Source organism: Hippoglossus stenolepis, chromosome 10 (genome assembly GCF_022539355.2).
Source record: "Hippoglossus stenolepis isolate QCI-W04-F060 chromosome 10, HSTE1.2, whole genome shotgun sequence".
Taxonomy (NCBI): domain Eukaryota; kingdom Metazoa; phylum Chordata; class Actinopteri; order Pleuronectiformes; family Pleuronectidae; genus Hippoglossus; species Hippoglossus stenolepis.
The window spans coordinates 9,739,389-9,765,630 of record NC_061492.1 but is presented as its reverse complement, the minus strand read 5'-3'; the positions used below and the strand labels follow the sequence as shown (position 1 = coordinate 9,765,630).

At 41.1% G+C, this 26,242-nt stretch overlaps 3 protein-coding genes across 6 annotated transcripts; 1 reads left to right on the top strand and 2 right to left on the bottom strand.

The window, feature by feature from the left end:
• Window positions 1-1,423: 1,423 nt before the first annotated feature.
• On the bottom strand, window positions 1,424-6,734 carry LOC118116242 (MAPK/MAK/MRK overlapping kinase). 3 transcript variants are annotated; one of them, XM_035167722.2, is made up of 12 exons: window positions 6,397-6,734; window positions 4,762-4,876; window positions 4,304-4,393; window positions 4,156-4,226; window positions 3,982-4,060; window positions 3,657-3,705; window positions 3,382-3,560; window positions 3,136-3,237; window positions 2,850-3,023; window positions 2,549-2,705; window positions 2,220-2,356; window positions 1,424-1,970 (listed from the first exon to the last, which is right to left on the bottom strand). In XM_035167722.2, the coding sequence occupies exons 1-11, from the start codon at window positions 6,551-6,553 to the stop codon at window positions 2,225-2,227; spliced, it is 1,305 nt and encodes a 434-aa protein (XP_035023613.1). In that variant the 5' UTR covers window positions 6,554-6,734; the 3' UTR covers window positions 1,424-1,970; window positions 2,220-2,224. The 3 variants fall into 3 exon arrangements, with proteins under 3 accessions (XP_035023613.1, XP_035023611.1, XP_035023612.1); XM_035167720.2 differs by having other exon boundaries at window positions 2,220-2,417; window positions 6,397-6,730; XM_035167721.2 differs by lacking the exon at window positions 6,397-6,734 and adding an exon at window positions 5,972-6,142 and having other exon boundaries at window positions 2,220-2,417.
• A 21-nt stretch (window positions 6,735-6,755) lies between these two features.
• Window positions 6,756-17,092, top strand: LOC118116241 (ribosome quality control complex subunit NEMF). 2 transcript variants are annotated; one of them, XM_035167719.2, is made up of 32 exons: window positions 6,756-6,958; window positions 7,094-7,162; window positions 7,839-7,941; window positions 8,287-8,412; window positions 8,504-8,652; window positions 8,747-8,814; window positions 9,253-9,342; window positions 9,464-9,537; window positions 9,627-9,697; window positions 9,815-9,890; window positions 10,013-10,153; window positions 10,301-10,509; window positions 10,586-10,759; window positions 10,856-10,919; window positions 11,075-11,163; window positions 11,260-11,363; window positions 11,462-11,524; window positions 11,659-11,771; window positions 12,727-12,784; window positions 12,892-12,950; window positions 13,022-13,142; window positions 13,223-13,415; window positions 13,520-13,559; window positions 13,655-13,704; window positions 14,445-14,607; window positions 14,964-15,041; window positions 15,156-15,353; window positions 15,599-15,634; window positions 15,724-15,830; window positions 15,908-15,951; window positions 16,038-16,117; window positions 16,788-17,092. In XM_035167719.2, the coding sequence occupies exons 1-32, from the start codon at window positions 6,900-6,902 to the stop codon at window positions 16,863-16,865; spliced, it is 3,147 nt and encodes a 1,048-aa protein (XP_035023610.1). In that variant the 5' UTR covers window positions 6,756-6,899; the 3' UTR covers window positions 16,866-17,092. The 2 variants fall into 2 exon arrangements, with proteins under 2 accessions (XP_035023610.1, XP_035023609.1); XM_035167718.2 differs by having other exon boundaries at window positions 13,517-13,559.
• On the bottom strand, window positions 17,091-25,082 carry klhdc2 (kelch domain containing 2). The gene is made up of 14 exons (XM_035167723.2): window positions 24,930-25,082; window positions 24,015-24,320; window positions 23,036-23,115; window positions 22,828-22,945; window positions 22,609-22,721; window positions 22,070-22,154; window positions 20,166-20,249; window positions 19,923-20,003; window positions 19,747-19,805; window positions 19,433-19,542; window positions 19,265-19,337; window positions 19,093-19,180; window positions 18,965-19,017; window positions 17,091-18,843 (listed from the first exon to the last, which is right to left on the bottom strand). Exons 2-14 carry the CDS (start codon window positions 24,297-24,299, stop codon window positions 18,720-18,722), a joined length of 1,353 nt encoding a protein of 450 aa, XP_035023614.1. The 5' UTR covers window positions 24,300-24,320; window positions 24,930-25,082; the 3' UTR covers window positions 17,091-18,719.
• Window positions 25,083-26,242: the final 1,160 nt, after the last annotated feature.

Here is a 26,242-nt window from a genome sequence, read left to right as displayed (position 1 = left end):
GTGCCTCAGTCACAAAAATAAGAAAACACATGGAGCTCGATATCCTCCAACATGTCTCTGAAGGATTTTAACCGCAGCCACATGAAAGATTTTCAGATACTGACGAGTATTTCACATTTGACACAAAGACATTCTGACGTAGAAATCATTTTACATTTCCCTCTTTATTAAACATTAAAAAATAATCACAGTTTTCATCAATTTCAGCACGTGTGTCCGGAGTAGGTGCAGACACATCAGAGATTAAATTATTACGAATTTCAGGTTAATAACAACAACATACAAACGATACTAGATTCCTTCTTTTTTTTTTTACTGTGATAATCCATCACAATAAAGTGCAGATTTTGTCACGGTTCATTATTTATGAGCCCACAGCTCCAAAGGGAAATATGACTTTTTAAAGCCACATTGTTTTAAGTGGGGGGGTATGAGGGTATTAGTGAAGCTACATTCTGAACATAGCAATACAAAATAACCTGCAATATTAGAATATACAAATACATTTTTCATGTACATAACTGATCTAAAAAGTAATGTTTTTGTTATTCACTTCCAATTGTGTCTTTTTTGTGGTTTCCATTGTTTTATTTTATTTACAGCTGGGTGACAAAATGTGCCTTTAAATTACTTCTAATAGTGTGGAATAATTGTGAACCCCTTACTGTGAATGTTTCTGTTGTTTGCTTTTGCACAGGAAGACTTCTGCCCCTCAAATCAGTTTCTCTGGAGGAAATGATTCACTGTTACTGCAAGGAGACTCTCTTCCAATATAAATGGCCTCATATATTACCAATGACACATTTTCAACCCTGCCCTTGGACTTCCTCATGTTTCATTTCCTGACAACTTTGAATCACAGCTTATTGATTAAAGCTGCTGTGTGTAATTTTATTTTTGTGATGCTTCCTTCAAATTCTGAGTATTTTAGGTTTGTCACAGCGAAAGGTGATAAATACTTGGACTTATTTTGTGTTTTTACACTTGAATCAGATTGTAAAGACTACACATTTCAGTGATTGGTTGATTACAGCCATGATATGCATATCTAATAGTTTGTGTTTAAAATAACAACTGGGACAAATCCAAAGGGTATGACACCTATTTAAAGTCGCTATTATTTATTTTTTTACAATAAGTTGATCATGTTCCTTGTCAAAATGTTGCACCATTTAAAGGTTCAGTGTGTAGAATTTAGTGACACCTAGTGGTGTAGTTGCATGTTGCAGCTGAATACCCATTACCTCATCCTCCCCTTCCAAACAAAAGGGAACCTGTGGCAGCCTTCAGTTGTCATAAAAACTCAAAAGGTGTTTAGTTTGTCCAATTTGGGCTACTGTAAAAAAACATGGCGGCCTCCGTAGAGAGGACCCGCTCCTGATATAAATATAAAGTATTTAAAAATAAAGGGCCCATTCTAGGGTAAAGAAAACAATTTGTACAATTTAGATGAAACACACTAGTGAAAACATCACTAGGATTATTTTATATTCAATTTCTGCCAATAGATCCCGTTGACCTGAATCTTACACACTGGACCTTTAAGTTCCTTTTACTTATTGTCAAATATCTTATTGCTTCGCTTGTGTAAGAGGCTTAGTTTGAAGTGTCCACAGCTGTAAACATGAATGACCTGACGGGGTTGAGTGAAACTAAACAAACTCATCCTCAGTCCAACATAATAGTCTAGTACCGTCTGTGTAGAGATTACACTGAATAGTTCGGTGTCGTTATTGGTAAGTTGACGGACTCGTTCTTCGTTGCATATCTTTCTCAAACATCTTGGCGTTGCTTTACACATCTCAACATCAGGGTCGTCCAAACACTGTCCTCCGTTTCCTCAGTACAGTAAGAGGCTCAGAGTTTAAATCTGAAGCTGACGTGTTTTGGGCTCAGTAGCCTCGGTGTTTCCTGTCCAGAGGTGGCATGCAGTAGGTCTTCAAAGCTGCGTGGTGTGACTCATCCCGGGGCTGCAGAGAGAGAGGAAACGCAGGCTCAATGCCAAATCAAGGCCGTTGTTGAAAACATAACAAGGCACTTGTTTGGCTATATAAACTGTGCATCCCTCCTTTTTCCTTTATACAACATTGTGATTTATCTTCTGATATGTCAAACAAACCTGTCAGCAGTGTTTACATTTCCTCTGTGCCCTTGGTTTATGTGAATGATTCATAAAATGAAAAAAGCCTGACGTCTGTGTATAGCGCTCCTGCGTTTACCTTGGTCAACAGTGACTGGCACTTCTTGGACGTGAGGGCTGGCAGTGTGCCTCGGTGAGTGACGGTGAACGCAGGCATGGTGGACGCGGGGAAGGGGATCTGTGGACGCGGTGCGACCATGTTGATCTTGGGCAGCTCTGTGGAGTAATGAGGGATGTTGCGTTTGATTAGGGGGTCTGCTACATACTTCATGTTGTGCTGTGGGAGAGAGAGAGAGCAGTGGATGGAAGAAGCTGAATTCTCAGTTATTTGGAATCGTGGTTCTTGTACATTTCACTTGAGATGTGTTTAACATAGGGATCAATTTGTCGAGTAGAGTTTGGACTTACACTCATTAAAGGGGTTTGCCGTACGTGTCTTCCCCTCAGCTGTTTGCCAAGTTTGCTCGAGCGACAGACATGGTCCATGAAGCCGTGTGTCCCACTCTCTTCTCCATCTATCGCCCCAGAAACTCCGTGGAGAGACTCGCCATTCTTCTCTGCCAGCCTGGTAGAAAAAAACAAAGTGTATTCAAAAACTTGAATATAAATTATTTAAAATTGAAGTTGTAAGTGTTTCCTATCTGTGTGGACACTACAAACGGTCACAGATGTTGCAAAATGGTTTTCTTCCTATATTTAAGATCGTTACCGGGCTTCTCTGAAGTATGTGTGCCGCAGGGCTGTTTCTGCGGAGATGCGTTCATTGGGGTCGTATGCGAGCATCTGATAGAGCAGCGACAGAGCCGGGGCCGGGCAGTTAGGGATCAATCGGGAGATACCTGTGCCTTTTTTCGGAGGGAAGTTGAAGTGCATCGCTTTAGACCTGCCAGACAAGAAGAGACCATGAAAATTCTTCTTTTTCAGATTCTATGCATGCTGCTGCAGTCACAAGACAAACTCTTCAAACAACATTTTCCCGAGGAGGAAAAACCTACTTCTTGAACTTTTGGAGAAGATCTTGGTCTGGCGTTCCCAGCACGTCGTGGATCTTGGTAACTTGGTCCAACTCATTTGCTCCAGGGAAGAGTGGATTCAAGCTGAAAACACAGGTTTACAGTACATTAACCTGAGAGCGTTTGTTTGACTTTTGTCTGGTGGTGGACAAGATTAAAAAGACAGTACAGTGAATGCATGCATGTTAAAAAACTTTAAAATGACTGTTCAAATTTTACAAATCATACTTCATGATCTCGAAGAAGACACAGCCAACGCTCCAGATGTCCATCTTCAGGCTGTAGTATCCGTCAGTGAGGAGGCACTCTGGGGCTCTGTACCAGCGCGTGGAGATGTACTCGGTGTGCGGAGGCTTAGAGTACACGCTCCGACAGGAGCCAAAGTCCCCGAGCTTCAGGACGTTATGCTGCAAGTTGAACAAGAATTTTCAAAACTGTGGGTGACTCAAAATTCACACAGTTGGATATTTGTAAGGCAAATTCATGACAATGACGGATCTCACTTTGATGAGAATGTTTTCTGGCTTCACGTCTCTGTGAAAGATCCCACAGCTGTAACAAAGACAAAGGGAAAGAAAGTAAAGTTATTGGATGGAGAATTTTGTTTTATGATTAAGTATAACCTCCGACAAAGAGGTTATGTTTACAACCCTGTCTAATGTTTCTTTTTGCTTGTTAGCATTATTACACAAAAACTACTTAACAGATTTCCCCAATAACCCAATAAAAAAAGAGAATAATTCATGGATCTTGATGATTACTGGGCCTTGGCGGAGGTATGCGCTCTACTGAGTCTACTAGTTAAATACGTTTTATCTTTATAATTACCTGTGCATATGTTCAAGTGATTTGCACAACTGGTACATGTAATTCTTTACTGTGTGGTCCGGCAGTGGAGTATGTCTCCCTGCAAAGAATTAAGAATCAACATCAGCCAATAATTCTTCTCAAATCATCACATCTTCAAGCTCTAACTGACCTTTATAATTACACAAGACTTACCTAGTATGAACTCATAGATGTTCATCTCCATCAGCTCACAAATCAGATGCACTGTCCCAGTTTCTTTGTCACTGAAACATTGAATCAGAGTAAAGACCCCACGCTAGCTTGAGGCAGCACAGTCAATTAAAAACACTGCAGCACTCACAAAATCAGTTCATGCAGCTGGATGATATTTGCATGAGGGCTCAGTCTCTTCATCGCCTGGACCTCCCGCAGGTTGTTCGCCTGTTCCAGACTTAACAACAGAGAACAGACCAGATTTACACATCATGTCATGACACAGTATATAATAACAATATCTGCTTTCTATATCGAGGATTTTATGTGATTAGTTTTGAGGGAAGTGGTCTAAAGCTGTTGAAGAGTGCAGCAGCTTCATTTGACAGCAGCATTATGTCACTACAGTGTGTGGACACATGTCAAGTTCTGACATCCATTGTTACCTCATCACTACAAGGTCAAAGGCAGAGTCGGCTGACATCTAATAGGGCCCTTAAGTCAAAGCTGGTGTGAAGCCGCTGACTCAAGTTTTAAGGGTCCAGAGGAAAACTGCTCTGCTGATTGTTTGTGTACAGGACAACAGTGTGTGGCGGAAGATTTTACCTGTTAATCGTCTGCTTCATGGTTTTACATGCGTAGAACTTCCCATCTTTCAGGCTCTGGGTTTTCAGCACCTCTGAAAAAGTGCCCTCCCCGATTTTCTTGATCGTTTTGTAGCCTGCAGAACGAAAACAAAGACAAGGACTCATCAAATGGAACATCTCTGTAATATTGCTATTGAAGATATGTAGAAATTAAATATATCAAATCTGGATAATCTAGAGGGAAATCATGTGCTGCGTGTAAAATACAAAACTCAATTAGCCACTGGATATAAAAGACCACGATCATTTTTACAGATGATTAATTGAGATTTCCTGACATTGATTAGTCTTCTAATAATTTTCTCAATTATTTGTTTACACTACAAAATATAGAAATAACTCAATCTGATGTATTCAAATGTTTTGTTTTTCAGTTCAGTTCAAAACCAAATTCAGTTTACAATTATAGACAAGTAAAGAAAAGCAGAAAATAATTTGTAAAGACTTGAGCTGATCTTCTCATATTTAAATTCATACAAAACTCATCGGGACAAAATATTCCACAGGAAGTTTTTAGGGCTGCCAGCAACCAGCAATGATTTTATAATCGATTAATTTACTTGTGAATTGAAAAATTTAATTATTAAGTAAATTAATCGATTTTGTGTAAAAATATTAGAAACTATATTCAGTTTCCTGTTATATATGAAAAAAGAAAAGCAGCAAATCGTCTTACTTTATAAGCTGGAATCATAAAATGTTTGACTTTGTGTTTACTTGATGTTTACAAATGTTTTTCTGTCGATGGACTCATTGTTTATACATAAATCTGTGCAGCTCTATAATCGATCAATCATTTGTGTATTGACTAATCGATTCATTGACGAGTATATAATTTGTGTAAATTCAACCAAAGTTAAATCACATTTATAAACCGATGTCTGGGTCAAACTTGTAAAACCGTCCAAAATCGTTATGGTCACCATTTTCAACAACATCAAGCAATAAACTACGTCAGAAAAAAGGCGTAAATGAAAAAGACGATGGATAGAAAACATGATCATGAAAGATACTAAGGTCAAAAAACACTTATTATCCGCTCTGGGACTCGACGAGGCGCATTTGAAGCTCAAACCAGCGAACAAAGCGAATGGACCCTGGTGAGGGAAACACCAACGACCTCCTGTCCAAAGTCTCGTCCCCGCTCCGCCGTTAAACTCTCCACTTACGCCGCATTCCTCTGATTCTCCGCGGTCGCATGTGCAGAGACGATCCACAGCATCTGGACGACGCGTACGGATCTTCGGCTGGGAAAATCAAAGTCTTATTTTAAGCGTCGCGGGAGAGATGTCAGTGAACCGCCTGTTACGGCTGCTAGCTTAGCCTCGCTAGCGTGCCCTGTTAGCTGACCGTCGCCTTGGTAACGGAGCACGCCTTCGCCCTGCGCTCTGACCTGCGGAGGAAACCGGCAACTCTCAGTTTGTCTCTCTTTGAAAACCGAGAAAACGCACAAGAGGATCACATTCGACGACAACAATGCAGCTGGATACGCCCTGAAAACATGCCAGTCGAGCAGATTTAATCGCCAAAGGCCCAGATGTTTGACGCGTTTGGTTTGATTCATCCTGATGTTGTTGTTGTTGTTTTTGTTTACCTCTCTTCCAGATGTGGATGATGTGCTCCGGGTTGTTGATCTTCGCCTCCCCATGGTGCCCTCTGTTCCCACAGTCCGTGTGCGCCGCTGGTTTACAACCATTTCGCAGGCTCGCTCTGTGTTTCACGCCGATCAGCCAGCTTGAGTAGCGCATCATGAGTGCACGATGGAGTCTGAGTGACGGGACATGAGCGGATCGACGTGTGGATGGAGCCGCCGGTCCTCTGCTTCTCACTGCACACAACACACACTCTGTGCACTTTATTCCCCCCTGTGTTGTGTTGTGTGTAGGGGGGGGGGGAGAAAAGAAGGCGTGGACCTGCTCCTTTCTGCTCCCCTTCGGCTTCCGTAGGGCTTGTCATTACCGCGCATGCGCACTCACCCCCTGCATGTTTCCCACTTCACTGCTGGTGTTGCTGCACTAGAAATGTGATCGTTTACATTCAGTGTTTCCATTTCTTTCTTTTTTTATTTTGTATTCGTAGCCTCTTCCCAAAGTCGCCATGAAGACACGGTTCACCACCCAGGACATCCGAGCGGTTATCGCCGAGATCAACGCCAAGTAGGTGTTTTGTTTTCCTCCAGCTAGGTGTGCTAACTTCACTTTAGCCTCCTCTGGCTGTGCTAATGCTATCGTGGATGTGTTTTGCTTGTGTTGGATCCATTCATTCGTTCGCTGTGTCCTCTTCCTTCGCAGCTACATGGGCATGAGAGTAAACAACGTGTACGACATCGACAACAAGACGTATCTCATCCGGCTGCAGAAGTGAGCACTGTTTGAAAAGTTGTCTCCAAAAGTTCCCCCAGATTGGCCTTTGATAGGGCATGAACACGTCTTACTCTACCTCTACTACTGATAACGATACTCAAACCTCCAAAACACAAGTGCTGCATTCAAAATTGTAAATATAAATAAGGAAATATTATCTGCAGTATTAAGTATTAAAAGTTAAGTATTTGTTTTTGCAGAATTGGTAAATATTGTATTATTTATTGATCACTGATGCATTGCTATCCAAGCTGAACTCATTCTAAGTCTCTAAATCGGAGTCTGCATAGTAACACTGCAGCTGACAAATAAATGTAGTTGAGTAGAAAGTATTGTATAACACTGTACAATGTGTTTTAATGTTCATTTAATAATGATAGATAATCAATACATGCACAGATGATTTCCAATGCCTGTCCCTAGAACAAACAAAAACAATTACAATTAGACCATAGAATGTTTTTTGTTGACCTCATGCATCAGTAAAATTAGTCATAGTGCACATATATACACATACACACACAAACACTCATATCCATTCAGATGTAAAGAGTAGAATGAAAGAGACGTCCTCAAGTAAAGTGCAAGTACCTATAATTGCTCTTGAATGAATAAATGTAGATATATTCCACAATCAGTCAGTGTGTAACTGTTTGTGATGTTTTTGGTTCAGACCCGACAGCAAAGCTATTATTCTCATTGAATCTGGGACTCGGATTCACTCGACAGACTTCGAATGGCCCAAGAACATGATGCCTTCAGGCTTCGCAATGAAAGTAAGAACTTTGATCTTTGAACTTAGACTAAAGATCTGATTGATGTTTTGTTTATTGATTATTGAGGAGTAAATGTTGTTGTCTAAAGTGTCACTATAAAAAAATAATAGCTAATATCCTTTTAATACCCTTCTATTGAATTATCTTCCAAAATTGTTGTTATTGAACATCACACAGAGACTTTGATATGTTAATTTCATCATATAATACATGTCAGTGTTGAGGCTACTGGTTATTTGTAATCGCTGATTTTTAAAAAGCAAAACCCCCACAGCAGTTTTAAACTCACTCATTTATTGGTTGGTTGTCGTGATGAAGTTAAAGCAACTGCCTTTTTCTCTGTAGTGTCGAAAACACCTGAAGTCACGTCGGCTGACCGAGGTTAAGCAGCTCGGCATCGACAGGATCGTGGACATCCAGTTTGGTTCAGATGAAGCCGCCTACCACCTGATTGTTGAACTATACGACAGGGTCAGAATATTCCCCCTTCAGCCTTTTTCCTTTTCAGATGCTATCGCTTTGTGCACAAGTTGAATGTAAACCTGTCTGTATCCGTTTTCAGGGAAACGTCATACTTACAGACCATGAGTACACCATCCTGAACCTGCTGCGCTTTCGCACCGCCGAGGTAGAAGATGTCAAGATTGCTGTGAGAGAGCGGTACCCTGTGGAGAATGCCAGGCCTCCTGAGCCCCTCATCAGTCTGGAGCGGTAACCGCGTCTTTACACCTGCATGTTGATTTCAGTGAACATTTATCATTACTGTGTCAGTGATATATATATATATATATTCTTTTTTGTATAGACTCACTGAAATTCTCAGCAATGCACCAAATGGGGACCAAGTGAAAAGGGTCCTGAATCCTCTTCTCCGTAAGTAACCAGGCAGCAAATAGTCTGTGTCACATGCATCTGTTTATTTATTTGTTTGTTAATTAGTTAGCAGGAATACGCAGGAACCACTAAACAGATTTTCACCAAGGGAGGGATGGGACCTGGGAAGAAGCCATTACATTTTGGGGTGTATGTGAATTAAGGGGTGGATCCAGTAATTTATTTTAGCTGTCTTGAACATTGCAACATAGGACATTGATTTAATACTATTACCAATACCAGATACACGTAGTTAAGAGTAAATATATATTACATTGTCATTTTGGTTTTCAGATGACTTCTTTTTTGTTTTATATTTCTACTATAACAAGTAGATAATCATGTGTAGTATTGTTTGGACTCTGTGATGGAATGGGCTCTACTGAGTGACATCCTACACTGAACTGTGTTTTGTCTCTTTTCCAATCTCCTCTCCAGCTTACGGAGCCACTCTGATAGAACACAGCTTGATAGAAGTGGGACTGTCGGGCTCCGTCAAAGTTGACAGCCAAGTTGACGCTGCCCAAGGTAAAGTGGAGCAGCTGGAGACAAGTTTGCTGTCATGTGGTTTGGTGATAGTTTAAAGTTTGAGATTTTCTTTGATAATGGCTGTAACGTTATGTTGTGTTTTGTGTTTTCTGCTTTTCAGTTGCACCGAAAATCCTGGAGGCCATGCAGGTTGCAGAAACCTACATGGAAAAAACGGCGAACTTTAGCGGCAAAGTAAAGAATCTTTATTTAGAGGAGACAGTGCGTTTGAGGTCCAGTTATACATGTGGTACATTCACAAGTTGCTTTTTGTTTAATTCCAGGGTTACATCATTCAAAAGTGTGACAAGAAACCAAGCTTAACTCCTGGCAAACCCATTGAAGAACTGCTCACGTATGTCCTGTTTAGTGTAATGCACGATTCATAAAATAGATGAATATTATACATGCTTTTTTACTTGGTCATTTATAATATGGTTTATTAATATATGAGGATGTTGTCTGCTCACAGATATGATGAATTCCATCCATTCCTCTTCGCCCAGCATGCAAAGAGCCATTACTTGGAGTTTGACACGTTTGACAAGGTGAAAAGCTGCATCACTGCTCATTCGCTTTATCTCTTACTGCAAATTTTTCTCAATTTCAATATAGATTAAGACTTTTTTGCAAGAATGTGATATCAATGCGGTGTGATCCTCTCGCTCAGGCAGTGGACGAGTTCTTCTCTAAGATGGAGAGCCAGAAGATCGACGTGAAGGCCTTACACCAGGAGAAACAGGCCATGAAGAAGTTGGAAAATGTGAAACGAGACCACGAGCAGAGGCTGGAGGCTTTGCACCAAGTGCAGGTTAGCAGCATGCAGCTTTGACCTTTTTCTGCCATAAATCAATGTTGCACATAATGAAACCTGCTCGTCCTCATGTCTGCATGTGACTTTGCCTTGTTGAGAAGAATTAGCAGGAAACTTGAAGCGACCTTATCCGATGTGTTGCAGGAGGTGGACAGAGTAAAAGGTGAACTGGTGGAGATGAACCTGCCCATGGTGGAGAGGGCGCTGCAGGTGGTGCGCAGTGCTTTGGCCAATCAGGTGGACTGGACTGAGATCGGCACTATCGTCAAGGAAGCGCAGGATGCTGGAGACCCCGTGGCGTCCGCCATCAAGGAGCTGAAGCTGCAGACCAACCATATCACCATGCTTTTAAAGTGAGACCATCGCTCGTACAGAAACATTCTGCCCACCATTGCGCAATTTGGCTCATGTGTATTTTTTCCCCTTTAGGAATCCATATATTTCTGAGGAAGACCAGGAAGAGGAAGTAAAGAAAGATGTGGTGGAGGAGAAAGGGAAGAGAAACAGGAACAAAGACAAAGGACAGGGCAAGAAGCTGCAGAGGAACAAGCCCATGTTGGTGGACGTGGACCTCGGCCTGTCGGCGTACGCCAATGCCAAACGGTAAATGTACATGGAACATAGAATTAGACGTTATATGATGAGAGCTGCCATTGTTGTTCTTACAGTTGATGGATTGCGTCTTCGTGCTTTTCTTAGGTACTACGACTTCAAACGCACCGCTGAAAAGAAAGAACAGAAAACCATGGAAGCAGTGGGCAAGGTGAGAAAGCTGTGACATCTATTTATATATTTGTGTCTCAGAACATAGTTTACGCTCTTTGTAACCATAATTCTGAAGATGATCTATTAACACAAGACAGAAGTTGGGAGGCTTTTTGCACTTTGATGAAGAATCTGCTGTTGAAATTGTTCCAGGCCATGAAATCTGCAGAGAAGAAAACGCAGCAAACCCTGAAGGAGGTCCAGACGGTGACCACCATTCAGAAGGCCAGGAAAGTCTACTGGTGAGTCACCCGTCACCGCGTGTTAGGCACATATCCAGACTTTGTTTTGATTCAGTGTGCGTTCTAAGTACTGGTGCCCTTTTCCCCTTGTGGCAGGTTTGAGAAGTTCCTCTGGTTCATCAGCTCGGAGAATTACCTCATCATCGCAGGAAGGGACCAGCAGCAAAACGAGATCATCGTCAAACGCTACCTCCGGGCCGGTAATGGAGAAACTCCCACACACAAGCTCTTACACTAAAAAAAGATGAATATTTTTTTTAACTGAGCTGGTTCATCATGTGTGTCTTTACTTTATCAGGTGACGTCTACGTTCACGCTGACCTCCACGGAGCCACTAGCTGCGTCATCAAAAACACTACAGGTACATCTGCACGTGTGGTTTTTCTCTTTTCCTCTCTCTCCCCTGTTTAACTTCATTTGTCCTGTTTTGTGATATTGGTTAATTTGACTTTTTAAATAATTTATTACCTGCACATCTCCTTCCTCCCGCTCCAGGTGTTCCCATCCCTCCTCGCACCCTGACAGAGGCCGGCACCATGTCCGTGTGCTACAGCGCTGCCTGGGACGCCAAGATCATCACCAGCGCTTGGTGGGTCCATCATCATCAGGTTGGTCATCAACATTCTTTCTCGTCTTTTTACTGGTATTTTGTATGTTACTGAATACAAATTTTCGAGTTCATGGGATTAATCTGCATCTGTCTTCTCTCATCTCTTTGGATTTTTCTCTTTTTTTTTTCTGTTAGTTTCATTTCTCAGACACCAGTCTTTGTAATTTGATAAAACATTGGGAATTATGTTTTTTACATGATGTGATCATTACTATTATTATTATTAAGTACAATTAATTTTACATAACTTAATCTTTGGTGGTGCACTTTGACATTTCTAGACATGTTATATACGGGGTTTCTGCAGGGTCTTTAAAAGTCTAAAAAAGTCCAAAATTAAATAAAAATGTTTGACCTAATAAGTCTTAAATATGCTCATATATTAAGTACCAAGTCTTAAATGTGTTTAGGTAGGTCTTGATTATGTTAAAGTTCATTTAACGCCGCTGCCGCTGTGCTTTAAAAATAGTTTTTTTTCAAGAGAAATGTTTTGCAGCATGTATAGTTTGTAATATCTGTGTGTGTTTTAGTTCTATCTCAATGATACCGATTTTAGCACGCTGTAATAAAAGTACAAACAAGCTCAATGTGGAACTGATAACTGATTTATCTCTGCACACTTGGCTTCGGGGAAAGACTTTGGATACCTACTGTCAGTTGTGAGATAACATGGCGTTAGAAGGTTTATTCTCTACTTGGCTGCCTCACCTAATCTTCAGTTATGCAGAAGTGTAAGATTGATATTCCATCATATCTGTCGCACATGACATAGGTCTTACATTTTATTCATTAGGGTTTTAAAAAGGTCTTTAATAAAAATGCTGACTCACTAAAACATTGCTGATTAATGGTGAAGAACTCAGCAGGTTTAGGTTCAGAGTGTCGTCAAACATGAGGAAATAAAAATAAAGAGAGTTATGTCAAATATAAATATATATTTTTTTATAATTCAGGTGTCTAAGACGGCTCCATCTGGAGAATACCTGACCACTGGAAGTTTCATGATCAGAGGTATCTAACACTATCATTTAAAGCATATGATTTTTATTTGGCATCAGTACAATATATAAGAAGTGTAACTGTTGTGAGAATTTAACATTTGTTATGTTTCTCTCCAGGGAAGAAAAACTTCCTGCCTCCTTCGTACTTGATCATGGGCTTTGGATTCCTCTTCAAGGTGAAAACCTTCCAGAGCTGTAACATTTAAACTCTTTGTCATCCTCTGATACTAATGTTTAATTCTTGCAGGTGGATGAACAGAGCGTGTTTCGGCACAAAGGCGAGAGAAAGGTGAAAACTGTAGAGGAAGATATGGATGACGTCAGGTCCAGAACTGCCGAGCTGTTAGAGGAGGGAGAGGAGCTGATAGGTGGGAGGACACAAGGTGACAGACGTTTGTAACGATGATGTTCAAAAGTGTTGAAACTAAATTTCTGTTGCCTTTCGCAGGTGACGACAGCAGCAACGAAGATCCGGGGGAGGAAAGAGCGGAAGGAGACGGAGAGAACAAGGAGGTGAAAAAGGAGGAGGGAGAAGCAGACGAAGAGGAGAGTGGGAGGGAAAAGGAGACAGAGGACGGAGACAGTGAAGAATTCAGCTTTCCGGATACGACCATCTCCCTCACTCACTTACAGCCCAGCAGGTAACGTTACCCACGTTTGGAGTGAAAACTCCTTTCTCCACTTTCTACTTAATCATTCTGTAGCTGCTGCTTGATTAAATCAAATCCCTCCTTATTTCTAGAAGTGTTCAGAACCCAGGCTTCAAAAAGGAAACAACCACTCGGGTAAATCGTCTTCGTCATTTTAAACAATTCCATCCGAGTCAGATACATTTTTAACAATTGTTTTTACTCGCGTTAATTCATTCATTTCTATTCAGGCGGAGGTGGACTCACAGCTGAAGAAACACATGCCTGCCAAGCAGAGGAGGTGAGTGGATGGATAAATCCGACCTTCTCAACATAAAGATGTAGAATTAAAAAAGTTGATTGATTTCAACTGACGTAAACATGTCACACATTTGTAGACTGTAAAAAGAAAGTTTTACAAACCAATTACAAGTATGAGACATGTGCTGATGGTTGTTGATATAGTAACAGAATTAACTAATTAATTAAATATGAATGTACTTTAGTGGAAGTTTGTTCTTCTTTCCTTCAAAGTTTCTTGAGTATTTTATTTTTCTTTGATTTGAGTATTAGGGTAAGGTACGGTTTAAATGAAAATCTATAGTGACATTTAAGTAAATAAGTTGGAGATGATGCCTAAACATATCTCTTCTACAACCTCTCTATCTTTATTAGAGTAGAATGTGTCACAGATAACGTTCAGATGTTGTTCTATGGGTTGCTGGAGGTCTTTGCGTTACATTTGCATGATTTCACAGGGGACATTCATCCTAAATTTGTCATTTATTTCACATCCTGTCTTCATTTAATCTGACCCATTAACATCTATACTGACGCTAACACCTCTGCAGTAATCTCACAAGTGTTACCTTTATATAGACACCAAGATTATTCATATAGACCCTGTAAAATCAGAACTATTAATTTAAGGATTGTCACTTTCGAACAGGGCTCTGGGAAATGGATGAATATGTCTATAATGTTTTTAATTTTTATAAAAGCATTAGTTAAGTTCTCCGGTATTTCTGACTTCACCCATAGAGAAGAGAAGAAGAAACCGAAACAGGAGGGTTGTGACGCCGAGGAAAAGACCGACATTTCACCCGGTGGATCGGCAGCCGACCAGGGGCCCAAAGGTGTGGTAGGCCCCTCAGTGGGCCCCGCAGGAGGCCCCTCACAGCAGCCGCTGAAGAGAGGTCAGAAGGTGAGGAAGAGAGAAGTCTGGAAGTCTTTGTTGAGCTAACGGTGAAATTTGGCTTGAAATCATTAAATGTTTAAAATATATAAATATATAATCATGAGTTTACAAATCCAAATTTACGAGAAAATACAACTCTACCCAAAACAAAACCTACACAGAATTCAGTAAAAACTTTTCCATGATCAGCAACGGAAAGAGAACTGTCGTCAATGTGTATATGATGGTTCAACAAAATCTGAATTATTCGGTAAAACAGTATTTTGATGAGGATTTTTATTATTTGATGGATGAATCTTGAACCTCAACTGATTCTTCTTTTTTTGGCTGTTCGTGTGTGTGTGTGTGTGTTCCTCCTTTAGAACAAACTGAAGAAGATAAAAGAAAAGTACAAAGACCAGGATGAAGAGGACAGGGAGCTGATGATGCAGCTGCTCGGGGTGAGGATGAAAAACACATGGTTGTTACTGTACCTGCTGTACACTGACATTGCCATGACAACATCTGCTGTAGTTTTCAGAGTTTCACAATAAATAACATTGTTTCTCCTTTAGTCCGCCGGTTCCACCAAGGAGGAGAAGGATAAAGGGAAGAAAGGAAAGAAGGGGAAAGGTAAAGACGAACCCATCAGGAGACCCCCGCCTCAGAAACAACCTCAGAAACCTCGTAACACGGAAACGGCAGCAAACAAACCAGAGCAGGTGGAAGGAGAGGAGGGCGGGGACGGAGGTCCTGCCGAACAGGAAGACAAGGTAGATGACCACTCTGCCTGCTGACAAAATCTGATGGTTACAGTCACCTGCCAAAAGAAACCTTTTTAAAATGCGCCTCCGTCCCAGTTTGGCTTTTGTACAGAATGGGATGTGGATTTGAATGATGTGTAAATTGTCGCTGGTCTTTGCACTTGCTGAGTTGGACTTGTCCCAATTCATCTGCCATGATGTGCTGTTTGTGTATTTGAATGCATTTTACACATCTATGCTGTCCTTTCTTTCAGGAGGACGAGGCAGACCAGGACAACCCTGGAGCTGAGGTGGGTTCTTAAAGTAAAACTCTAACTGTAGATAAGAGTCTTTCAACATCCTCGGTTACTTTCAAATCCTTTATTTCTGTGTTGCGCAGGAAGCAGAGAATCTGCTCACCTCTCTGTCAGGGCAGCCTCATTCTGAGGACGTGCTGCTGTTTGCTGTGCCCGTCTGTGCTCCGTACACTGCCCTCTCCAACTACAAGTATGTGCTATTAAATCTTTGAGCAGGTAAAAGTGTGACGAGCGCACGGAATAATGAGTCATTTGTTTTTTCCACAGACACAAGGTTAAATTGACACCAGGTTCTCAGAAGAAAGGAAAAGGTAACAAGCAATGATCTATTCTCATACTTCTTTAGAGAGAACTAGTGCTTTTAGAAATAACAGTGGTGTTGTTCTGTTCCTACCAGCTGCACGTACGGCTGTTCTGAGCTTCATGAAAGCCAAAGAGGCCTCAACAAGAGAAAAGGACCTGTTCCGCAGCGTCAAGGTAAAAGCATTGACTGTACTTTAGTGATCGGTTTAAAAGTAACTCCAGATTCTTAGCTAAATAAATCATTTGTAGGGTTGAACACATGGATCGTTACATCAAGTTGATTTAAAGCAATTACAAAAACAATCTTCACTCTTGATAATCAAATAACTAATTTATTAAGAAATGATCAACTTTCAGTATCTGGATGAGCTTTTGTTTTATATTATTATAACTTATAGATTTTGACAGTTGATCAGACAAAATGAGCTTGTTTAAGTTGTCACCTTGAGCTCTGAAGCTGCGCTTGAGTGATTCTTCAGCATTTTATGGACTAAATGTATTAATGTTAATGCTGTAATCAATAGTCATCAATGAGGAAAGGCAAAACAAGGAAAAGGAGCATTTGTTTGGAAAAGATATTTGATTTTAAAATAAGGAAGAAAATCAAGACAATCTTGCTTTGGAAAAAAATCTAAAAAACTATCGGTGAGGCTAAATCAAGGCAAAGATACAAAAAATGTATCTATGCATTGCGGCACACTTGTCGTCAGCCATTGTGAGTCTTTTTATTTTTTTCTGCAGTGCCTTGCTTTATTTTCTTTTTTGTATCAAGTCATTAGTTTCACTATTAATCATATAGTAGCTTTATCTTTCTTACAATTCAAACTCTTATTCTGTGCTGCAGGACTGTGACCTCTTCAGAAACATGCCTGGGAAAGTTAAAGTGTCTGCTCCTAACCTGTTGGCTGCTAAGAAGAAATAAGAGATGGGTGAACAGACTTGAAGTATTTCATCGACACAGAACTTCACACTTTGACCCATTTCAGTTAAACTCTGCCAAAGTCATCGTCGTGAGGTTCTGCTGGTTAAAATCTGCAGTGACCTTGTTTCAAAATGAATAATTTTATTTTTTAAATTGATTGTATTTGTTGCCCATCAATGTTTGAAATGAAAACCTGTAAATTAACAAAGACGAGTAACAGAAACCAACCGTTTGTATGTGTTTATTTCTTTGAATACAAAGTTAACACTCTTCATTGAATCCTACAATTAAAAAAAACACACAAAAGGGAACATTGTGCAAACTGGGCGAATACACAGCCCGACTGACAAGAGGCATTTCAGTGCATCGTGGCCAAACATCCACTGTACTTTCGGTATATTAATTTATTGATTTTAATAAGATTCAACGCTACAGGAGCCACTTGATTGAAAGGCTTTTAAAAGCCATTTTCAGACCACAGAACCAACACACTTCCTCACAATTATATAAATAACTGTATATACAAATAAAAACTAAAAGTTAACACCCAGAGTAGATGAGCTCGTGTAGCACAAAGCAGTAGTTTTAGGTCTGTAAGAACTCCACACTGTGACAGACATTAGTTATAGGAATCATTTCAGAAACAGACCTTTTTAAAAATAAAACTCAAAGCAACTGGTTCGGCCTTTGCACCACAGAAAGTAGTGTTTAGACGATGGAGACTTTAAGTTGGCTTCAGAGAAAGACCAGTGGAAGTCACTGTTGTAAAATCTTACTGGCTTTGTTGTGTTGTTCGTAAAAAGAATCAGATTCTCGGGTAAACTGCAACATGCACGTTGACCTTCAGGAGAAAATGAAGTTTCTAAAAACAAAGCTGAAGTTCTGCCTCCTTCACAAACTATATTTTTCTTCACTCCGTCAGAACAATGCATTTTCCTCTTTCTTCCAGTGGTCTCTCTGAAATTGTTAATACATGATTGGTGTTTTCTGTCCTTATTATAAGATAAAACGGTATCTACTACTACAAAGCCAGACTGGTTTATCAGCTGGCCAATAACATAGGCTGATATGAGCCTTTTAGACACATTGCTATGTGTGTTTGTTATATGAAAACTTTAGTTTAACTGAATGCAGAAAATAATTTTATATTTTACATGTCTTTATATTTATAATAACGTTCATGATCAAACAAGCCTTGGTTAAATTGCTTTGTTATAAGGGTTGGATAATGTCATCTAAGTTTTTTGCCCAAATATTGTCATTTTTTCTCTCCCACATATCAGTATCTCCATCAACCCCCAAAAATCTCGATCGGGCTAAAAACACCTCATATTTTAAGATAAACTCATGATTTTTCTTAATATTTAACACCTCCGTAGAAACCTGCTCATTGTAGTGCTTGGCTACAATAGAATTACCTGTGTATCATTTACTCATCCACTACAGTAGTAGAGACATTTATGTAATAATATGGACAGAATATTATGCCAATATTTAGCCTCTTGTTGAAGTGGTGAAAAATCCTTCTGGAAAATGTTGCTGTCCAAAGAAAGCAGAACCGTTCATGCTGCACTGACAGGCTGAACCTCACGAGCTCTGCTCCTCCACTGACGGTTCTACTGGCTTCATGACAGTTACAGGGTAATAAACAGAAGAAGCTTCAACCTTAGTGTGCAAGTCCACAGCTGCTCACTATTGCTTTAAGATTTAGTTTCATGTACGCAAGTGTCCAAACACACATTAAACTAATGTTCAGGTAGGACTACCTGCTCTGAGAGAAACAAGCATCTCTTTCATACATACATACACTTCCTCTTGCAATGCTCAGGGTTCGATTGTAAGCCTCCTCTTCGTCTAAGAGCCCAGTGTGTTGACGCGTGCCATTCTCTGTTTGAGGCTGTGCAGGATGGGTTTGGGGAGACAGTCCCAGTAACTGGATAAGCGCTCCCTGTGCTGCAGAATGGCCTCCATACAGAACCTGCACAGTGGGGAGAGATGTGCACGTGAGCACGAAACAATGAGAAGATTCACGTATCAGTTTCAGATATTTAAAAAATGTACATCATAGAGTATTGTTTTTTTTTTCTGTATAAACTCACCCAACTAGCGATTTGGGTTGAACATTGAAAACCAGTAGCTCGTTGCTGTGAGCCTGTCAAGTGAAAATCAGGAAATTAGTAGGACAAACTGTTAATAAACTGAGATATTTGAGGAGAAAATAGCTTACAGCTCTGTGATGAGACAACAGGTTGTTGGCACAACCTCCAAACACAAACACCTCCCCATCAGGACCCGAGCAAGCCGTGTGCCACAGCCTGAAACGAACACAGTATACCTTCAGTGCTTCACATTCTCCCAAACACACAACCACATGATCACAGTTCAGAGGAGCTAATCACCTGGGACTCTGTGCGTGACCGTGTTTGAAAGGCTTCCACTCGTTCTTGCTCACAGAGTAAAGCCAGGCGTCACCTGAAAATCAAGATATGAGCAGCTCAGTGAGATCAGGCATCGTTTTCAGGTAATCATTATGATCTCCCTACTGAAAGTCAAGAGTCAGATTTTACTCAGTGTCTCTCTCTCTGTGGTAAAGCCTCCGAATAGGAAGATGTGGTCCGATGACACAGGAGTGAAGGAGTGCCAGGAGCGGCCCACGGGACACTGCTGGGGAACGTTCCTGCAGGACGGAAGGGGGAGTCAGTCGGGAATATTTGAACAAGAACGGGACAATTGAGAGAATTCTGGAAGGTAGAGGAACCACATTCATACTGGGGAGTGGAAAAACTGTATTACTTTTGTCGCACAATGAGTCATAACGGTCAATATCAGGCTCAATTATTAGTATTAGGGCTAAGCATGAGAATAAAAGGACAACACTCACATTTCATGCCACTCCCACGTGTCCAGGTCAATGTAGTGCAGGTCGTTTAGTCGGTAGTTCTGTTGAACACAGAAAATTAGTTATGATTGGATGACGTGGCAAAATATATCCATATGTTGCATTTGGCAAACCTGTGACTCCTGAACAATATAGTGTTTATGACGGAGATTATTTACCTTGAATCGTCCCCCGAACACATAACCTCTGTTACCAACTGTGGCACAGGCATGAGCGGCTCTGGGTGATGGAGCGTTCCCCTACATCGGGCCAGACAGGAAAAGAATCATGTCAAATATTTTGCTCTGGTAAATATTCAAAGGATTTCACATATTCCTGAAAAAAAAAAAAATGAATGTGGGGGGTGTAACCTGACCTGAACAATGGCCCTGTGTGTGTAAAGCTGAAGTATGTTTGTTTACCGTGGTTATGGGCTGACTCCATGTCAATGTCTCCAGGTCCAAGATATGAATGTGATTGTTCCAACCTCGCCCGGGGCTGTCCCACTGCAGCAAACATACACAGGGGAATACATTCAGAGAAAGACCAGTGGAAGTCACTGTTGTAAAATCTTACTGGCTTTGTTGTGTTGTTCATATAAAGAATCAGATTCTCGGGTAAACTGCAACATGCACGTTGACCTTTAGGAGAAAATGAAGTTTCTAAAACAAAGCTGAAGTTCTGCCTCCTTCACAAACTATATTTTTCTTCACTCCGTCAGAACAATGTTTTACTTTAATCTAACAGAATTTCAGAATATACACAAATTAAACCATGAAACATGTATGTTCATTGTTTAGAGCAGAGGTCACTAACAGGCGGACCACGGTCCGGGTCCGGACCCAGAAGCCGTCCCGTACGGACCCGGACCTACAGCCAAAACAGAAGGTTATGATTTAAAACCTGACGGGGCGCTTCTATTTGTAATCAGCGCAGCTTTTGTAGTCTTTACGGTAGTGGTTTAGCGGATGAGAAACGCACAGACCAATTGCATGCGAGTTAAGCCATCCCACGTGATACTACTCAGCCAATCAAGTCTGTGCATTCCAGGCGGTAAACATTGCGACTCTACAGTGCAGACAGATGAGAGAGTTAGAGGCAAGTTACACACGAAAAGACAGTAGAAAGAAAAAGAAAGATAGCGATACAGGTAGAGAAAACAAAGGGAGAGATACAGACAACTGAGACGGAGAAAGGGAGAGAAACAGAGGAGTGAGACGGAGAAAGGGAGAGAAACAGGAGTGAGATGGAGAAAGGGAAAGAAACAGGAGTGAGATGGAGAAGAAAACGGGAGAAAACAGGAGACGGAGAAAGGGAGAGAAACAGGAGTGAGATGGAGAAAGGGAGAGAAACAGGAGTGAGATGGAGAAAGTGGAGAAACAGAGGAGTGAGACGGAGAAAGGGAGAGAAACAGGAGTGAGACGGAGAAAGGGAGAGAAACAGGAGTGAGATGGAGAAAGGGAGAGAAACAGGAGTGAGACGGAGAAAGGGAGAGAAACAGGAGTGAGACGGAGAAAGGGAGAGAAACAGGAGTGAGATGGAGAAAGGGAGAGAAACAGGAGTGAGATGGAGAAAAAGTGGAGAAACAGGAGTGAGACGGAGAAAGGGAGAGAAACAGGAGTGAGACGGAGAAAGTGGAGAAACAGGAGTGAGACGGAGAAAGTGGAGAAACAGGAGTGAGACGGAGAAAGTGGAGAAACAGGAGTGAGACGGAGAATGTGGAGAAACAGGAGTGAGACGGAGAAGTGGAGAAACAGGAGTGAGACGGAGAATGTGGAGAAATAGGAGTGAGACGGAGAAAGGGATATAAGAGGGGAAGAAAGTGATTCTAAAACTGTTCAATTGTTAAGATGTGTTGAGATTTATTATCTGTAAAATTGGTTGAGACTTTTGAGTCAAGATGTGAAACAGAAAAAGGGAAATTCAAGCTTTTGCTCCCTTTATTTTATTTTTCTGAAGTTAAGCCCTTTATTTGAACATGCACAATTTTCACATTTTAAATGCAGCCCTACTTTTATTTAGTTAATGAGAGAACATTATACATATCTGCAATCATACATATATGTTCAGTTCTATGTTACGTGACAATAAATATTGTCAAAAAGTTTTTGAATCGTACTGAATTCAATTGATTTGACAGTCAGGTATTTAGTACATGCAGATGTTGATAGAACTACTAGGCTACTTAAATATATATCACACTAAATAGTTAGACATTATGATCTTCCGGACCTTTGCTTCAAGAAAGTTTCTCTAACTGGACCTCTTTAAATTTTAGTTGAATACCCCTGGTTTAGAGGGACAAGTATCTTCAGTAACTACAAACCACGAGAGAAGAGGATTCATCGTATTCAAACGTCCCTCGATGAGGTCCCTGTACGACGTAGCCATAGCCCCCAAAGAATATGAGCCTGTGAAAGCAATGAACAAACGTTTGTAAAATATCACTTCAAAGAAAACTACGATTGTCTCTCATTTATTCTTGTGTATTAACTACTCAAACTATAGAAAAACCAAATCACGAACAATGTGGTGTGTCCTGCTGATCTACTTCTAGAGGAGAACAGCAAATTGTTGTTTCTTTAGATAGAAAACATTTAAAATACTATTTTGTGTCTAAGGTTTCCCTTCTCACCAATGTAATAATTAGCCATGTAATTAAAATGAAAAAATAAAAAAGGATCTTGAAGCTTCCTGCTGGGGATCTGGGAGCTCATGTTTATCAATGAAGACGAACTTTCTAAGATTCATCCCTCAGTAACATTAATACCCGGAACTTGAATATTACAATTTGAATAAGCTGTTAATCACCATGTTTCACATCAGAACCCTGAAAAAAAGAAAAGAAATGCAGTCATCCTTCACCTGTTCTTCTGAACCCAGCAGCCTAACTTGTCCTTGGACGACGGAGGGAAGCCTTTAAGATCTGTCATTTCCTCCCACACAAGGCTGGGAGCTCTCAGAGGCAGGCGGTAGATCTGAGAAGAAACAGCAGGCCGACATTCTTCAAGCTCTGATGAACAGGCATCACGCAAATCACTTGAAAACAACAGAAGATTGTGGGAAACACACAAACTGTTGTACCCTGTTTGTGTTTCCCCTGGCATGATGACCTCCAAATAGGTAGAGGACTCCATCGACACACACCCCGCAGCTGCCTGACATGGATGTGTGTAGGTTACCTCCGGCTACATGCTTTGTCCTGTGAACATATGATGTTTTGTTGAAATCTGACTACTTTATGCAAAGCTACTTTAGGCATACTATATGCAATTTATATGCAAATACTCACCATACACCTGACTCCATGTTGTATGTCCAGATTTCACTTCTCGGCAGATACAAGTCAAAGAATCCGTGGTTTTGTGCATTCTATAGGGGGGGGGGTGATTAATATGATTAATCACTTCTTTTGTGTAGCATATTTGAAAATAAGGTTTACAAAGTGTGTGTATGGGTTTTAACAAGTGGTTTAAAAGAAGTCACTACATCTGCCGGTCTCATCTCCTCAGGCTTCTAAAGTCGAGGGGCCATGATGGCAAAAGTCACCTTGGACGTTCCCCTCAACTTTGAGACGCCCAGAAGGGCCCCACCTGAGGGTCTAAGGCCGCGAGGGGCTCGTGTAGGGTCAACATTTGTGCTATGTAGTTTGGGACCCAAAGCTTTGAGTGAAAATCTTAAAATCAATTCTAAACAGAGCAGGGAGCCAATAGAGAGAAGCCAGGATTGAGTGATGTGATGTCATATATTAAAACTAGTAAGAAGCGGAGCTGCAGCGTTCTGAACTAGTTGGGAGGGAGAGAGTGAAGAAAGTAATTAACCCTGTAATTACTTCACGCAACTCGATTGCTTAGATATACAATATACCTACTGACATGAACTGCCATTACTGACAATACCTCTGTTATTACTATGTCACTGTTGCTCCCTTCATCTCTCCTTCTTTTGTATAAATACTTTGAGCAGTGATACACCTCTCTTTTCTCATGAATGTTGTAAATACTGTTATTTTGTTGATGTGGTCTGTTACACACAACATCTAATGCACTTCTGTCCATCCTGGGGATCCATCACTCCCGGCTCTCTCTGAAGTTTCTACGTTTGTTCCCCCCTGCTTTTTGTTTTTGGTAGTACTTCCTCACTTTTGTGAAGGGGTTAGGACAGAGGATGTTGCACCTTGTTAAGCCCCGTGAGGCAAATTGTGATCTGTGAATATGAGCTACAGAACTAAAATTTGATTTAATGGAGTGGAGTTTTAGGACAGGTCTTACCTTGTATCCACCCCACACGTACATGACATTTCTGTCAACAACTGCTATGTGACCGCTGCGCTCAGCCGGTGTGTCCAGCTCAAACGACTCAGACGCCTCAATGTCTAAGGGCTGCTCGTCCTCCACCTCCTCCACCTCCTCTTCTTCCTCCTCCTCCTCTTCTTCCTCCTCATCCATGTCGTCATTGACCATCCAAGCAAACAGCCTGTCGTCTTCATCTCTGTCTGAGTCGTTGTCATCCTCCCTGGCTGGCAGGTCCGCAACGTCTTCCTCCATCTCGGCCATGTCACTGTCTCCTGTCTCCTCCTGTCCAGGCAGGGAGAGGGAGAGAAATCCCGTTGGTTGGTGCTGATGGGTTTTATTTATTAGCAGATTAGTTTTAGCAATAAATAAAAATAAAAATAGGCTAAGAAAACAACCCACGCTCAGAACACCGGAAGTGACGGTCCCAGCTAAGACAACAGGACACATCACCATCACAGTATTTGTTTATATCTCTGTAATGTGCAGTTTTTCATGGAGTTAAACCTTAAACTGTTCAGTCCACTTCACTTTCCTTTCAGTGAATTCAGGCCCAGGCAACGTTAGCATAGCTCGCAGCACGATTACTGTTGACCTACTTTGCTAACTTAACTATTTAGGTTAGTAAACCACCGTCAGCCGTTAGCTTAGCATCTGCATCAAAACGGAGACGAACTAAAGACTTAACTGCACAAATACATCTGATTATAAAGCCTTGAATTACTTAGCTGCTCCCCAAGCTAACAGATGTGAATGTGCCCATTAGCTGCAGAGCCTTTGTAAACTTAAAAACAAGCCAGCGACTCGGAGGAAGACGCGTCAAATCTCTGTCGACACGTCGGTAACTCGGATCACAAACATGGACGCGAAGCCACGAAGGAAATGTGTTCGTACCTGTCGTTATTTCCCCTCGTCAGATGTTTGTTTGCTGTTAATTTCAAAAGTAGTTCGCCATTCGTGTGAGGTCATCACAAGAATTCTGGGGGCACGACCGGAAACTGGAGACTTGTCACATCCGCCATCTTGATAAGGTCAAAATTAAAGCGGTACACGCCAGTTTTCATTTCCGGCCTGTTGGTTGTAAACAATAAAACATATAAATATTTATAATTACAACGTTAGCATAGCTCGCCTAAATAAATAAAATGTATACGAACACATCTGTTAAACTATTTTCATTATCAAGTTTGGAAAGAGAAATACCCCATTACTGGCAAATATTTATAACTAGGGCTACGTTGTAGCACTAACGGGCCCGAGCACAGGCATTTTGAAGCCTGTTGCGTTTAGTGGAGACAGCGATCAATGACCAAGCGCACGTCTCCGCGTTGCACGCGTTTTGCGCACTGCGGCAAGGATAAACGCTTCACTTCCTGCGTCCGTCACACGATGTCGATCCTTGCCTGCTAATTAGGGCCCGAGCACCTCCGGTGGGAGGCCCTATTGTATTTCGAAGGATTTGTATTTCCCTTTTGGGGCTTTTTCAGGGCCTAGACTTGCTCAAATTGTTACCAAAGTTTGCAGGGAATTCAAAACCCCAAAAGGTAATTGTATTCTGGAGTAATTTGAAATGGGCGTAGAAAAATGGCTCAACAGCGCCATCTAAGGAAAAGCCCCTCAGTTAGCTTTCACCGATCTTCACAAAAATCGTAGCCCAGGTGTATCATGACAAGACAAACAAAAATGGTCAGAGGTGCAATTGGAAAAAAGCAACAGGAAGCCCGCCATTTTGACTTTAGTGGCCATATTGGCCATTTTCCACATTTTTACTTTGACGAACTTGTCGTAGGGCTTTCATCAGATCAACTTCATATTGAGATGAGTGTCATTTAAACAAGATGGAGATAAAAACTAACTCAAAGATTGATTTTTCGTCACACGGTGTGACCGTGGCGTGGCATCAAAGTTTGATTACACGCCATCAAAACATGAGGTTCTGTATCTCTGACATATTTGTTCCAATCGTGTTCCAAACTAGACATTAGACAGAGTCCGGCCTGGTGACATCTACACAGAAATCTTGACTTAAAATCACAGCGCACCTGCTGACCACAGGAAGTGACATGTTTTTACTTTGATGAACTGCTCCTGGCTGCTTTACAATATACAGCTCAAGAGCTCAGTCAAGTCATTGGATCATGGTCAGAATTGTGACATTTCCTCAAACCAAATGAGTGGTCATCCATAAGTCCAGTGTGCATTGTCTA

What these genes read in the sequence shown, in the direction of transcription:
- LOC118116241 (XM_035167718.2), top strand. Translation starts at nt 6,900, where the DNA reads ATGAAGACACGGTTCACCACCCAGGACATCCGAGCGGTTATCGCCGAG. An exon ending in CTTCAGGCTTCGCAATGAAA is followed by an intron (nt 7,942 to 8,286) that starts GTAAGAACTTTG and finishes TTTTCTCTGTAG; the next exon opens with TGTCGAAAACACCTGAAGTC. An exon ending in GGTCCTGAATCCTCTTCTCC is followed by an intron (nt 8,815 to 9,252) that starts GTAAGTAACCAG and finishes TCTCCTCTCCAG; the next exon opens with CTTACGGAGCCACTCTGATA.
- klhdc2 (XM_035167723.2), bottom strand. Translation starts at nt 24,299, where the DNA reads ATGGCCGAGATGGAGGAAGACGTTGCGGACCTGCCAGCCAGGGAGGAT. An exon ending in ACGTGTGGGGTGGATACAAG is followed by an intron (nt 23,116 to 24,014) that starts GTAAGACCTGTC and finishes CCCCCCCTATAG; the next exon opens with AATGCACAAAACCACGGATT. An exon ending in ACGTGGGAGTGGCATGAAAT is followed by an intron (nt 19,543 to 19,746) that starts GTGAGTGTTGTC and finishes TCCGTCCTGCAG; the next exon opens with GAACGTTCCCCAGCAGTGTC.
- LOC118116242 (XM_035167720.2), bottom strand. Translation starts at nt 6,553, where the DNA reads ATGATGCGCTACTCAAGCTGGCTGATCGGCGTGAAACACAGAGCGAGC. An exon ending in CATCCACATCTGGAAGAGAG is followed by an intron (nt 4,877 to 6,396) that starts GTAAACAAAAAC and finishes TTCGTTCTGCAG; the next exon opens with GCTACAAAACGATCAAGAAA. An exon ending in TCACTTGAACATATGCACAG is followed by an intron (nt 3,706 to 3,981) that starts GTAATTATAAAG and finishes TCTTTGTTACAG; the next exon opens with CTGTGGGATCTTTCACAGAG.